Here is a 14170-nt window from a genome sequence, read left to right as displayed (position 1 = left end):
TTACAAATCCATGTTGCTTTTTTCAAACCAAACCTTCCCCCCCCCCCACCCCCCAAAGGAGACAGCATAGACATAGATGTGCAACTGTTAATATGGAAAACAACCAGAATGAAACCAAATCAAGTCTCCAGGAGAGAGATGGGGAGCTCTGCTCCTTCTGCTCATGCTGCAAAACTCAGAGGGGAGCATCTTTTGAAGGTTGCTGTTAGTTATTTGAAAAAGATTAGCTACAGATGCTGTAAAACTAAGCACTGTGCGGCAGGGAAGTAAAAAGGAATTAATTTAGTATTTTCCTACAGATTTTTGTTTTGTCTCTCCATAAACCCTCCTGTAACTTCAACGTTCCAGGTCTCAGCTCCTCACGACACAGCATCCAGCTCTGATCCAGCCCAGCTGTACAACAAGGTCTGGTCTAAGGATTTGAGCAAGATGGGTTTAAGAATTGTAATACATAAATCTCTCTGATAAGTCTCTCTTTGCACACTTAAAGATTCCTGAGAAGGAGAAAAAAAAAAAAAGACAAATGGAGATTTATGCAAACATGAGCCATCAAATAAATAACCGCGATGCTACTGTAAACCCACTCATCCCATGTGCTGTTAAATTTCTGGTTACAGCTGTGAATTCACAGTTCCCTCTCACTTTTCCTCTTTACAACACCAGATACAGAAGCACTGCACAGCCCCGCTACAAGCTCCAGGCCAGGACACCAGAGATCCAGAGCTCCTGCCTGGTAGGACCCAGCATAGCCTAGTGTCTGATGGCCCAGCTGACAGTAGCCATGGGCCTATTGGTCTTCCCACCATAGTCCTAGCACAGAAACAAACTCCCAGTGGTGTGGGTTAGCAAATCTACTGCTGCAAGACATGGCTTGAATTTAGGTTGTTGACTCAACAATAGTTGTTGATGTTTTTTAGAGAGTAAAACTTCTGGAGAGGAGTGGCATAAGCAGAGACACATCCAGAGGAGATGGGGTAGCACAAGGGAGTGAGAAGGTCCCAAAGGACCAGGGATTGGGCATCTTGTCAGGATGGGCATAAGGAAAGGTGGAGAGAAAGGGCATTTCTTGCTGTCATGGAAATGGACTATGTGAGGTTTATAATAACCAGAAAATACAAAACCCACAAAACCTAAAGGAAAGGTTTGGTCACCAGTAGGCTTGGGCAACAGAGAGATCTGCATTTTCACCTTTTGAGATCTCTCCACTTTTTGGCTACCATTCAAAATTGATTGGATTAGAAATGAAACTTCTTCCTAGTACACTGCTTATCTTGTATAGGTTATTTGAGAAAAATACATGAGGTTAGCAGGTGTACTGGTTATCCTGACAGAGGCTGGGAAGCCTGAGGAAGACTGAGTAAAAGCTGATATCAGAATGGCAGTGAACAGGGAAAACAACAAGAAAAGTAATCCAGAGGGGAGGTAGTAGAAATGAAAATGTGATCTATTCTAAAATTGTATGTGAAAGATTGTATTTATGTGTTGTGAGTCGACGCTGACTAGATGCCAGGTGCCCACCAAAGTCTCTCTGTCACTCTTCTCCTCAGCTGGACAGGGGAGAGGAAATATAACAAAAGGCTCGGAGATTGAGATAAGGGCAGTGAGATTGCTCAGCAATTACCTTCACAGGCAAAACAGACACAGCTTGGGGAAATTAATTTGGTTACCAATTAAACCAGAGTAGGATAAAAAAAATTAAAACCTGAATATTAAAACATCTTCTTCCATTTCTCTCTTTTGTCCAAGTCTCTCCATTCTCCTCCACCACAGTGGTGCAGGGAGATGGGCAATGGGGGTTATGGTCAGTCCATCACTGATGGTCTCTACTGCTGTTTTTTCTCAGGCAGAGGCCTCCTCACACTTCCCACTGCTACACTGTGAGATCCCTCCCATGGGAGACAGTCCTCCACAAACTTTTCCAGTGTGGATCTTTCCCACAGGTGGCAGTTCTTAAAAAACTGCCCCAACATGAGTCTCATCCACAGAGAAACATTCCCTCAGGAACAAACTGCTCCAGTGTGGGTCCCCCACGGGGTCACAAGTCCTGACAGTAAACCTGCTCTGGTGTGGGCTCCTCTCTCCACGGACTCTCAGGTCCTGCCTGGAACTTGCTCCAGTGTGGGCTTCCCATAGGGTCCCAGCCTCCCTTGGGCACCCACATGCTCCAGCGTGGGATCCTCCCTGGGCTCAGGTGGGTCTCTGGTCCCCTGTAGCCTCCATGGCTGCAGGGGCACAGCTGCCTCACCATGGGCTGCACCACAGTCCAGCAGTGGATCCATCTTGGAGCCATCAGGCATTGTCTCCATCAGACACAGGGGAAGCTTCTGTCAGCTTCTCACAGGAGCCATCCCTATAGCTTCCCACTACCAAATCCTTGCCATGTGAATCTAATACAAAGTTTTCACTTCATACATCATAATTTCATCATGCACTAAACTATTAACTTTGGATATAGTAAACTGAAAAGTAACAATCATAGAGTCACAGAATCATGGAATGGTAGGGGTTGGAGGGGACCTTTAGAGATCATCTAGTCCAACCCCCCTGCAGAAGCAGGGTCACCTAGATCAGCTCACATAGGAACATGTCCAGGCGGGTCTTGAAGACCTCCAAGGAAGGAGACTCCACACCCTTCCTGGGCAGCCTGTGCCAGGGCTCCCTCATCTCAATAGTGAAATATTTTTTTCTTATATTTAAATGGAATTTTTGGCATTTCAGCTTCATCCCATTACCCTTGTCCTGTTGCTAGATATCATAGAAAAAAGGGATGTCCCAACTTCCTGACACCCACCATTTAGGTATTTGTAAATGTTAATAAGATCTACCCTCAGTCTTCTCTTTTCTAGACTAAACAGCCCCAGTTCCCTCAGCCTTTCCTTGTATGAAAGATATTCCAGTCCCTGATCATCTTTGTGGCCCTGTGCTGGACTCTCTCCAGAAGTTCTCTGTCCTTCTTGAGCTGAGGAGCCCAGAACTGGACACAAGACTCCAATGCTTATTCTTTTACTTAAGTGGCAAATAGACAACCAGAAGGTTGGATGTAAAGGAGAAAATGTTATGAAGGGAAACAATGACAACACTATGACTGCAAATTGGAGAACAAAGCTGCATACCAAAGGCAGAACAGGGAGCCACAGGACTGAAAGGAGTAGTCATTGCAGGCTCTCAGGTATTTTGCATAACTCTGTGGCCTAACGCATCTTACATAAACTTGGATGGTCTAAGATGGATTGCACAAAGATCAGGGGCTTTGCAGTGAAAATAGTCTCAAAGCGAACCCTCTTTTCTCATTGGACAAAACCCATCACCCAGAAAAGGACAAATGTGATTGGAAAAGGCTTTTTTCATTGGCCACTGACTGCACTGACTGCATCCCCAAACCTTTATATTAAGGAGGTGTATTTGAGTCTGGTGCAAGCTGGAGAAGAGAGAGACAGAAGCAGTGATCCTCCATCTCCTTGCTGGTAACTGGTTCTGGTCCTTCATCTCTTTGCCTTCATATACTTCTTTTCCTTTAATTAATCTCCAGTGTAACAAGTATACTTCTTTTCTTACCCTCTCTCCTCTCATTACTTCAGTGAGTGCATCCATCCTATAGGTATTATACGGAATCACGATTTTCTTACTTGCAGGGCTTGCAGGAGGAAATTGTCATTGCTGGTTGCCAAGATGAGTAAGCAGAGACCCAGAAAACCTTGTTCAAGGCATCAGAGAGATAGCTTTTTGGCTAAGAAATGTGTAGTTTCCTACAGAAACAGGCATCTACTGAGCACAGCAGTTCAGAGTTGCGTTTTGAGCTACATATCTTGCCTGAACTCCAACAGCATTTTGAGTGAGTTGTCACCTAAAGTGATGTTCAGGAGGTGCCTGTTTTAGGCTTTCCTAAGGTTAGCTTGGCCTACGAACACTGTGATTTACCATAGGTTGAACGTGAATAAATTTGTGGGTCTGTGTTGGTACCAAAGTAACCTGCCTGTTGTAACAGAGGTCTGGAAAATAATTTTTAAATAAGACTAATATTAAGAAAAAAACAACACCAAAAGACCATAGACTCCTAGAATAATGTGGGTTTGAAGGAAATCCAGGAGGTTCAAGTCTGAGTCCATGCTCAAAGTGGGGCTAATTGGGTCAGGTTGCTTAGAGGTATATTCACTGAAGTTTGTAGTGTCTGCAAGGATGTAGTTTTCACTAAAATCCACTGGATTTTATAAGATTTTGGCTTTGGTCACTCAGGATAGGTTTTAAACAGCTCCACATCTCTCTGTCAGGAGGGAACTCTCCCTTCAGCGTCTTTCAGTTTTGTGGTCTCTGCTCATTACAGGTAAGGAATTTACATCCCAGCTGTGGCCATGAGGATCATTTACCAGCTCCTGATTGTCCTCTTCATAATGCTCCAAGGAATTGCAGGTAAGATGTGAGGGGAGATAGAGAGGAATTACAAGAGAGAAAAATAATTCATCCACCTTTTCTGACTTCCACAATAAATGACTACTCTCTTTTCCCTGTGCAGGTCAACATAGGCCATTCAATTCTTGTGCAGCCCAAAATGGATACTGCACCCCAGGGACATGTCAGTACCCATTTCGTCAGGTTGGAAGATGTCCTAATGGATTTTCTTGCTGCAGAAGGTATGTAGAAGTGTATCAAATGCCACGGCAGCAAGTGACATCCTGCTTATCTTTTCTTCAGGCAGAGCTCCTGACACCATCCTGTCTCAATTCACCAATGCCAAACCTATGCTGATGACATGAAATAAAGACAACTTCATTGCAGAAAACCTACCAGTGGGTAAACTGAATTTCTCTCTTCTTCTCCATGCAATAGGTGGAGGCGCTGAAGATTCCCTGGATTCTCCTTGGAAGCCTTTTCTGCTTCTGCTAAAAGACCTCTAAATCAACCCCTTGTGACCGCAGTTCCTGCTGCAATGAAAAGTTCTCATCTTCCTATGCATTGAAGCAAACATCAGCATCTACAAAAACACAAACTTGAGCCAGGCAACACTGCAGAAATTCTTTCTTTCCCCGCTTTTAATAAAATCAGTTACAATGGCATTCGTACGATTGAATATTGGGTGATTTTTTTTAGGGAAGGAGGGGAAATTTTGTAGAACTGCTCACATCATGGGTTGTAACACACAGGTGGGCTGGTGGTTTTACAGCTAGATTTTTCTCTACTTGCACCACACTGCACTCTCAGAGAAAACAGAGGTCACTTCATCCCCTACTTCCCAAATGGACATATTCCTGGAACATTCCCACAGTGACTGAGAGATGAAACCTAGCTTCTCTTTGTGATGATTTCATGGTGCTTGTGTCCTGCAAGGGACTGACCTGCTGGAAAGCAGCTGTGTTGAGATGACCCTGGGAGTTCTGGTGGGCAGCCGACTAACCATGAGCCAGCAATGTCCCCTCATGGCCAAGAAGGCCAATGGCATCCTGGGGACATCAAAAAGAGCGTGGGCAGCAGGTCAAGAGAGGTTCTCCTCCCCTTCTTCTCTGCCCTGGTGAGGTCATAGTTGGACTCCTGTGTCCAGTTCTGGCCTCTCAAGTTCAAGAGAGACAGGGAATTGCTGGAGAGAGGCCAGTGCAGGGCTACCAAGATGCTGAGGGGACTGGAACATCTCTCTGATGAGGAAAGGCTGTGGGAACTGAGGCTGTTTAGCCTGAAGAAGAAAGAGAGGGGATCTCATTAACACACATATTTAAAAGGTGTATGCCAAGAGGATGGGGTGACACTTTTTTCTGTAGTGTCCAGTGACAGGACAAGGGGTAATGGACAAAAGTTGGAACACAAAAAGTTCCAGTTAAACACAAGGGAAAACTTGTTTGGTGTTAAGGTGAGGGAGCCCTGGCCCAGGGAGGGTGTGGGGTTTCCTTCTTGAGAGGTTTCCAAAGCCTCCTGGATATGTTCCTGTACCCCTGATCTAGGTGGACCTGCTTTAGCAGTGGACTGGACTAGATGATCTCTAAAGGTCCCTTCCAACCCTTATCACTCTACGAGTCTATGATGATATGATTCTGGTAGTTTCCAGACTGCTTTTTAAAGAGATTATATATTTCTGACTGAGAGGTTAGAGAAGGAATCCATTCTTTCATTCTCTTTTTCCCTGCCATCATGGTGTAGTAGTGTAAAAAATGTCAAGATATCTCCAGATGCTTCCTTCAGAAGGCCTGGAGGCATCTGACAAATTTCACTTCTCAAGGGACCTTATGCAAGTGAAAACCAAAAACATTTTGGATAACATCAGACCCTTGACAGTGACACAAACCAGAATAAAGTAACAAATAAGGAAAGAGACTAGCAAACACATTTCCGAATGTTATGGATGCGTTAACATAGTGTTTTGGCCATTATCTTCTCAGATGTAGTTGCTGAATATGCGCAGAACAGTGTGCAGTCAAATATATTATCAAACCAGGGTGATTTTGACTCTCGATAGCTTACTAGGGGGGTTTGAAGAGGTGCCCAAGTATATAAAAAAAGCCTTGAAGGGGAAATGCTGGTTTTGTGAGAGACACAGATCCCTTTTATACTGTTCTACAGAATGATTGCTTATGGCTTTTCAGCTTACAGGAGACTCTGAAGCACAACATCTCCTAATGTAATGTTTCTGGATTTTATACGTTTCTTACTGTTACTTTCGCTCTTATTCTAGCACTCTTATTGTAAATGCTTATACTTCAGTTTAAAATCTTGTAAAGAGTTTCTCTCCACTAACTGTAAGGGATGAGCAGTGAAACTAGCTTGGACTTTGATGTTTACCCCTAGAACAGGTAAAGTTGGTGTGATCACTCCTGTCATTTGTCTCTAGAAAACACAATTCAGTTTACATAAATTCTTTGTTTTTTAGAATCTTTAGGTTATGTACCGAGCTTTGAACACACACTGCATGCCTGCCAGTCACAGCATGGTCCTTAAACCAGGAGGCTCAGCCCTGCACCAGTACCCTGATACCTTTGATCAGCTGTCAAGTAATAAAATAAAATAGAGGGCAAATTTGTTCGTATAGATCTTAATTTCAACTTTTCTCCCTCGTTATTCAAGATAGCTATGTTATCACTAAAGTCTCAATCTTGATTAAATACTTTTTGTTACTGTTTGAAGTTTATACTGTGTATCCATTCATTGTCAGTGCAGATGATCTAACTTTGGATCAACACTTTATCTGTTAACTAACTTTTACTATACACCTTGCAAAATCATTTAGATAGAACAATATCTAAATACTGGTTATCCTCCTTTTGATGGATATGCTTTGGCAGTGTAACTGCTAGTAGCTTTTGCAGCTGATCTAGGGAAGACTGAATTTCTGCACTATACACTCCACAGTGGCATCAAAACACCTTGATGTCCTGTGCATGGGTTATACTTATGGCTAGAATTCAGTTCAGTGCAATGAAAGAGGTTAAGGGATTGAGGAGCAGTCTGTAGTTAACTAGGCCAACAGCCATCACTGTTACTCTATGTAGCTCCTCTTTGGAGCACACTAAAACACCTGCTCTTTGACAAGTTGCTAGGGCTCAGCCTTTTGTTGGTCCCAATGTTCTAGTCATGCCTGTGTAAATTAACTTCCAGATGCCTAGAGTCTTCATTGCCATGAAAAAAACATCCTCTGGAGATCAAGGATGGAACAGTAGACAGGTATTTAGTGTGATGGCATTTTAAACAGAGGAGATACTGCTGAAATATGTCCATAATATTTGCTGCTTGTTTGTTTTGGTTTGTTTTTTTTCACCAGAAAACTGCTAGGAGCAGTTTGAGATTTCCCTTTTGCTCTTAATTGCCTCATCTGCTGTGCTAGATACAGATTCCTAAGATGGAAGCAAGATCCTCCCTCCTATCTGGGAAGTGATCTTGGCACAAATGTCTTAATCTGAAAAGGATGAAAGCCATTTCTCCTCATGACACTCTACAGTCTCATTGTGAAGACGCTTCCCTCAATATTTAATACTTAATATACTTCCTATTTGCATCAGACAGATCAGCACTTCAGGCTCCATCTAACAATTCTTGTTCCAGGGCTCTAAGTACTATATTATCACATCAAATGCTGACCCTATCATAATATTTCTCTTCCTCTAAAGAGGACTGTGTAATCTGGATCTGAAATGGGTGGGGGAGTGTGGCATTGTTGGTCAACTCCAGTTTAAAGAAGTTAGAGCAAAGTTTGAGTGAAGTTGGAGTTAGAGTGAAGAGTTGCCATGGAGATAGAGAAACGTAACTGTCTAAACGTTACTGAAACAAACAACAAAAACCCCATGTTATTTCATCAGAAGGAAACTCTCAATGAAGATTCCCTTTTCCTCTGCACTGAAGATAGTGAGAAAGTAGATAATGATTTGAGTACAGAGGATTAATTACCTAATGTCAAGAGGCAAATGATTATGAGGTGCTGCCCAGCTTAGCTGGGCTGGATCCCATGAACTTTACTACCCAAGTACCTTGGATGAAGGAATATGTAGTTGGTGCTACTGTGATCCTGGTGTAAGTCAGGTCTACCAGAAAAAGACACTAGAGAAAAATGCTGAGATTGTGCAGGGCAAAACACTCCCTTCTGATGTACAAAACTGGTTGACTCCTGCTCATAAGAACAGAAGCTGTAGGTGGGGATGGAAAAGTTATCCACCCTAAGAGCCATAACCTAAAATCTAGGTAAGACTGCCTCATTACAATGAATTTTGGATGAACAAAGCTGTTCCATCTCCTCTGCTTCTCCTTTCCCATCTTTCCCCAGGCAGAGGTATTTTGATGGTAACAATGGGAGTGACCATGTAGAATTGATAATTAACAGTCTCAAGACTGCACAGTATTAAAGCCAATTCCTTAACGTTACTCACAAGAGGGACCTTCAATGTGATAAAAGTTAAAGATACATCTTTGTTTCCTTGAGGAATCAGGTTGAGTAACAGCAACAGTTGGCAGGCAACTTAACCACAAACTTTTGGCAAGCTGTGAAGTAACTGCAACTTTTGCAATTTTATTCTGTGCATTTTATGCTTTATGGACAGAAGTTCATAGACACACCAGAAATCCAACAATCATTTTTATATGCTGCAAAAATAGTTCACTTTCAAAAATATGTAGAAAATAAGATATGTAGAAAATATGCCACAGCAACCCCAGGCAACGCTCCAGGCTGGGGCAGAGGGGCTGGAAAGCTGCCCGCAAGGAAAGGGCCTGGAGGGGGTTGGTGCCAGCGGCTGAAGATGAACCAGCAGGGTGCCCAGGTGGGCAAGAAGGGCAGTGGCACCCTGGCTTGTATCAGCAGTGGTGTGGCAGCAGGCCCAGGGCAGTGGCCGTGCCCTGTGCTGGGCCCTGGTGAGGCCGCAGCTCGAGTGCTGTGTTCAGTGTTGGGCCCCTCACTGCCAGAGGGACACTGAGGGGCCGCAGCGTGTCCAGAGCCGGGCAGCGGAGCTGGGGAAGGGGCTGGAGCACAAGTGTGCTGGGGAGGGGCTGAGGGCCCTGGGGGTGTTCAGCCTGGAGAAGAACAACATTTGTTTGTTGACTGAAGGGAGGTGTGAAGTAAAATATGATCCAAAAAAATGTTTCATATCAGTGTCTTTGGATAGTTAGTTGTCATGTTAGCAAGTGACTTGGAACATCAGTAGGTAGGAAAGGATCACTAGACCTTAGAAAATATGATGAGGTTCCTCAAATCTTCTTTATATTGATTTATGAATTCAGATAGATTTTGCTATTGAATAAACTACAAAACAATGTAAGTTGGAATGGGTATTTGAAGACCATCTGATCCATCCATCCCTCCAATCAGAGCCAGTTTCAAAGACAGGCCAGGTTGCACAGGGCTTTTTCCATTTGAATTTGAACATCTGTACCGGGTTTCAGGTTTTATTCATTCTGTTTCCTGGAACTTATTACCATATTTACACCGTCATTTGGATTCATAAGGGTCTCTTTCACTGGTCCTTGGTGGTTGTAGAGACCCCTGCCAGTATTTTCGTAGTTGTCCTCTGAGTGAACTCTTATTTTTATTTCTTTTTGAGCAACTCCTTGTAGGTCAAGATATCTGGATCACTCGTGCTTCAAGTTTCACAATGTTCCTACCTTAATAGCCTCACTATTTCAGGCATAGCCTCATTGTTTCAGGCATAGCCTCATTGTTTTAGGCATTTCACAACTACTCCCTTGTATACCAGCTAACATTTAACTTTCTCTTTGGCATTAAAAAAAAAATGAAGTTTATATCCTAAGGTATCAGCAGTCACTCTATTTCAGTACATTTTGTGCTCTTGACTTAAGCATCCTAGGTGGCCACTGGCCACTAATCCAATGGACATTTGCCTTAGTCCACTCTGTGTTATTCTGTATTTACTGAACAGAAAATAAAGTAACTGAGTGTGCAGAGAAGCACACAGATAGTTTGTATTGCAATGGATTATGTTGCTCCAAAGCAGGAACAGTTCAACGGACGTTCCAAGATGTTTCATATATACCGTGGTGGCTTAACGTATCTTACACAAACTGGAGTGTCACAACAGGTATTACATGAATAACCTGGGACTTTCCAGAAGAAAAGCTTCATTTGCTTTGGAGAGAAATCCTGATTTTTCACTGCAAAATGAAAAGCAACTTGAGTCACCAAAAAGATGGGTAATTTTTTGATTGGCTCTGTGTGTACTTACTGAGAAGAGAAAGCAGTTGTCACTTCCCCTAGGGAACACATTATAAAAGAGGCTCTCCAGCTCAACAGTCAAAGCCCTCTGGAGGGAAGGAACCAAAAGTAAGTCCTGTCTGTCTTCTCAGCTCACCTGATACCTGGTAATTTCTCAGTTCTTTTCAGTCTTTCTTTTTAAGTCTGCTATTGTCTTTTCCTCAAAAGAAAAAAGAAGCCAAACTAAAACCCCAAATTTCTACATTATTATCCTAAATTAATAGGTTAGTAAAAAAAGGTTAATATAAGCTGTCCAGAAATTACACAGGTTAAATAAGCAGTTAAAATACATGTTAATACCTAGAATACTTTGTTAAAAATACTTTGCTTACTATCTTCTGGCAAAAAAATCTGGCTGGGACAGGTTACTTTAGAGAGGTCTGTGGTCCAGAGAAATGTATGGAAACCAGTACATATATTTTTATCTGTGTCTGTGTTAAAAGCTTTCTTTCATTTTCATTATTGCTACCTTTGACTCATTCTTTCTCCTGATATTTTCTAATTTATAGACATTTGTTTGAACTTCTAATATGAATTACAAAGCTGTTTTGTACCATCCCTCTACCATTCCCCTCTACCATTTAGTGAAATGGTTTAGTGGTGGATGTGGTAGTGCTGGGTTAACAGCTGGACTTACTAATCTTTACATGTTTCTTCAAACCTAAATGAGTCTCTGATTCTATTATTCTGTTTGTACAAATACATTTCAGCACATTTCTCTTGCTTGCTTAAGAGAACATAATTTGTAACAGATCAGAAGATTCTTTAATGCCAAGATATGTGCCATTAGCTACCCCTTCTTTATCCATAAGCCCCCTTCCAGGCTATCTTATCACATTTTGCTGATATGACTTCAATTATTAAGTCTTTCAATGAAGGCATTATATGGTTGCTTTTCAAATTTCATTTGTCAAATGGGAAATGATTTGGTTGTACATTACCATTCTAAAACTGCTGCCTGTACAGTAAGACTGCAGATTTTGAGCAAGCTGATTTTAGCTGTTGTTTCTTGAAAAAACTGTAACACTGCAAAATGAATAGGCTTTTTTCCCCTGAGGTTTTTAAGTTTGACTGTATAATCACCTCATTTTGCTTAGTGTTGTTTATTAATAAAACTATTAGCTAAAGATAGAACGATGATTTCATTTTGGCTAAGGACTACTGGCAAGATGTAAAAGAAATCCAAGCAATCAAATTATGAAAATAACTTCACAATCACATAACCTGAGAGCATGTTGCCCCATATTCATACATTTCCAAAAAAACACTCACACAGAAGTCACCATGTCATATGTATCTTACTGGTTCTTTTTGAAAGCTTCAAGAAAAAGGCAATATAAATGCTATTTTGAGTGACACAGTATTTGTACAGTTCAGAAGCCTGTAGATCCCTGGGACTATCTGTCACACATCTTTCTTGGTCCTCTTCCCTACAGCAACACAGCAAATCTGCAGTCATGAAGATCCTTTACCTGCTCTTTTCTCTCTTCTTCTTGGCACTCCAGGTCTCTCCAGGTAAGATGGAACAGAGATGCTAGAAGGGGATTTTTGAGCACCTGAGATAAACTTCTCAGCACATTTTAACCACTATTGGTTAAGATTATTAGAAACTGAGCAGGAGTTAGACAAAGAATTCAGTGCCTGTGCTCCCCCATGAAAACTCTTTCAAAGGTGGTGAAATTATGACTTATGAAGAAAAATGATTTTCACTTCCACTGTCTTCCTAAAAATATTGCGCTAAACACTCTTGTGTTACACACCTGAGATGGTCTCTGTGATGGCCACGATTTTTAAATAACAGTAGACTCTGCAGTGCATATGCAAATAAAAATGAAGCCGGGCCAATTATTTTCCGATAGGAGCCAGTATTAAAGCCCCTGAATCCGTGATCCTTTTCCATAAGGTAAAGGACAATGAGTTACCATTCTCCATCTGGACTTTAAGGCCATCCATTTAGATGTGCTGTGATCTAAAGATCCTACCTCTGCAAGGTGTAGATCTACTTTATAATCTCAGCTCCTACATGACCTTTCAACATGGTCAAATCTAGGTAACAGCCCTTAAGGCAGGTTGATGGTGAAGGCAGCTCTAGAGGTGCTAAACCCTGTTGGCATTACAACTGCACTGCCCTGCTCTTCAGAATAAGAGGGAAGGAATTTTTGTTGTTGTTATTGTTGCAGGTTTATCTTCACCCCATCGGAAAATGTTTCTCTGTCGAAACGGGTCCTGTCATTTTGGAAGATGTCCCATCCACCTGGTTAGAGTTGGAAGTTGCTTTGGGTTCCGCTCCTGCTGTAAATCGTGAGTGTGCCATTCACCAGGGCTTTTGTGCAGGCTATTTTGCCTGTACTCTTAACTCTAAAATGTTCAGATTGGATATAAAGTGAAAACCCTGTTATGCTATGAGGACAGGCAAGGGTTGAAGGACGTTGAGCTCCACACTACTCTTTCCCCTGAGATGATAAAAACATAATAGAAAGATAAAGTGCAGTTGGAGCTGTCAGCTGTGTGCTGTCGCAGCTCTGTTTGACCCCTTTGCAGTTCCTGTGCCAGAGTCAAATACCAGGGTTGGGTATTTGCAGAACTGTGCTGCTGTGTTGTATGAGGAACAGAGGGGAATTCAGTTCATAGAATCGTAGAACGGAAGGGACCTTTAGAGATCATCTCGTCCAATCCCTCTGCAGAAGCAGGTTCACCTAGATCAGGTGGCATAGGAACATGTCCAGATGGCCAAGGAAGGAGACTCCACAACCTCCCTGGGCAGCCTGTCCCACTGCTCCGTCACCCTCACAGTAAAATAGGGGTTTTTTTATTTAAATGGAACTTTTTGTGTTCCAGCTTCATCCCATTACCCCTTGTCCTGTTGCTAGCTACAGTATGTTGCAGGGTGAGCACAGATCTCCGAGTGTCAACAGATGTGTGCAGAAAGTGCAACAGTGTCATAAGAGAAATTTTGGAAAGTATTTATACCCAAGAGGAAAAGATGTGTGGACTGAGAGTAAGTAGGGAAGGAATACAAGCAGAAAGAGAATCTGAATCTTACTTTTCTTCTTTGCACAGGCCATGGCAGATATAAAAACTTCATGGACTGTCCATTCAAGAGCAATGAAAATAGGAATTTATTTTGAATCTCCACATTGCAAAGACCATCTGATCCTGCTACAAAGCCTCATGTGCCTTTCGTTTTTAATGCAAAAAGCCTTATGATGTAGAGTAAATCCAAATGTATTCAGCACTGCTTCCCTTCCTTTTGAATAAATTGTTGTTGCTTGGCATTCTCGTCACTCAAACATGGGTGTCTATCGCACGGGCTGAGAATGATGATCTTATCTGGGTTTTGACATACAAATCTCAGAGGGCAATAATTCACAGTACAAATCACTCTTTCATTTGAGCTTTTCTGAGACATATAGCTGTCCAGGGCTAGACAAATATGGACTGAAGGCCTTACCCTCCAGTACCGAGAGACAGGCTAGTTGGAAGAACTCAACTTCCCTT

General features: G+C 42.3%; 2 protein-coding genes across 2 annotated transcripts; both read left to right on the top strand.

Annotated features, from left to right (window-relative positions):
- Positions 1 to 3427: 3427 nt before the first annotated feature.
- Positions 3428 to 5040, top strand: LOC104557070 (ostricacin-3). Its single transcript, XM_010201196.2, has 4 exons — positions 3428 to 3464; positions 4322 to 4407; positions 4511 to 4628; positions 4825 to 5040. The coding sequence occupies exons 2-4, from the start codon at positions 4350 to 4352 to the stop codon at positions 4835 to 4837; spliced, it is 189 nt and encodes a 62-aa protein (XP_010199498.1). The 5' UTR covers positions 3428 to 3464; positions 4322 to 4349; the 3' UTR covers positions 4838 to 5040.
- Positions 5041 to 10722: 5682 nt separating this feature from the next.
- On the top strand, positions 10723 to 13911 carry LOC104557149 (antimicrobial peptide THP2). Its single transcript, XM_010201306.2, has 4 exons — positions 10723 to 10779; positions 12109 to 12187; positions 12853 to 12973; positions 13733 to 13911. Exons 2-4 carry the CDS (start codon positions 12130 to 12132, stop codon positions 13746 to 13748), a joined length of 195 nt encoding a protein of 64 aa, XP_010199608.2. The 5' UTR covers positions 10723 to 10779; positions 12109 to 12129; the 3' UTR covers positions 13749 to 13911.
- Positions 13912 to 14170: the final 259 nt, after the last annotated feature.

The sequence above is a fragment of the Colius striatus genome, chromosome 2, assembly GCF_028858725.1.
Source record: "Colius striatus isolate bColStr4 chromosome 2, bColStr4.1.hap1, whole genome shotgun sequence".
In the NCBI taxonomy this organism is placed as follows: Eukaryota; Metazoa; Chordata; class Aves; order Coliiformes; family Coliidae; genus Colius; species Colius striatus.
This window is presented reverse-complemented; position numbering and strand designations above follow the sequence as displayed.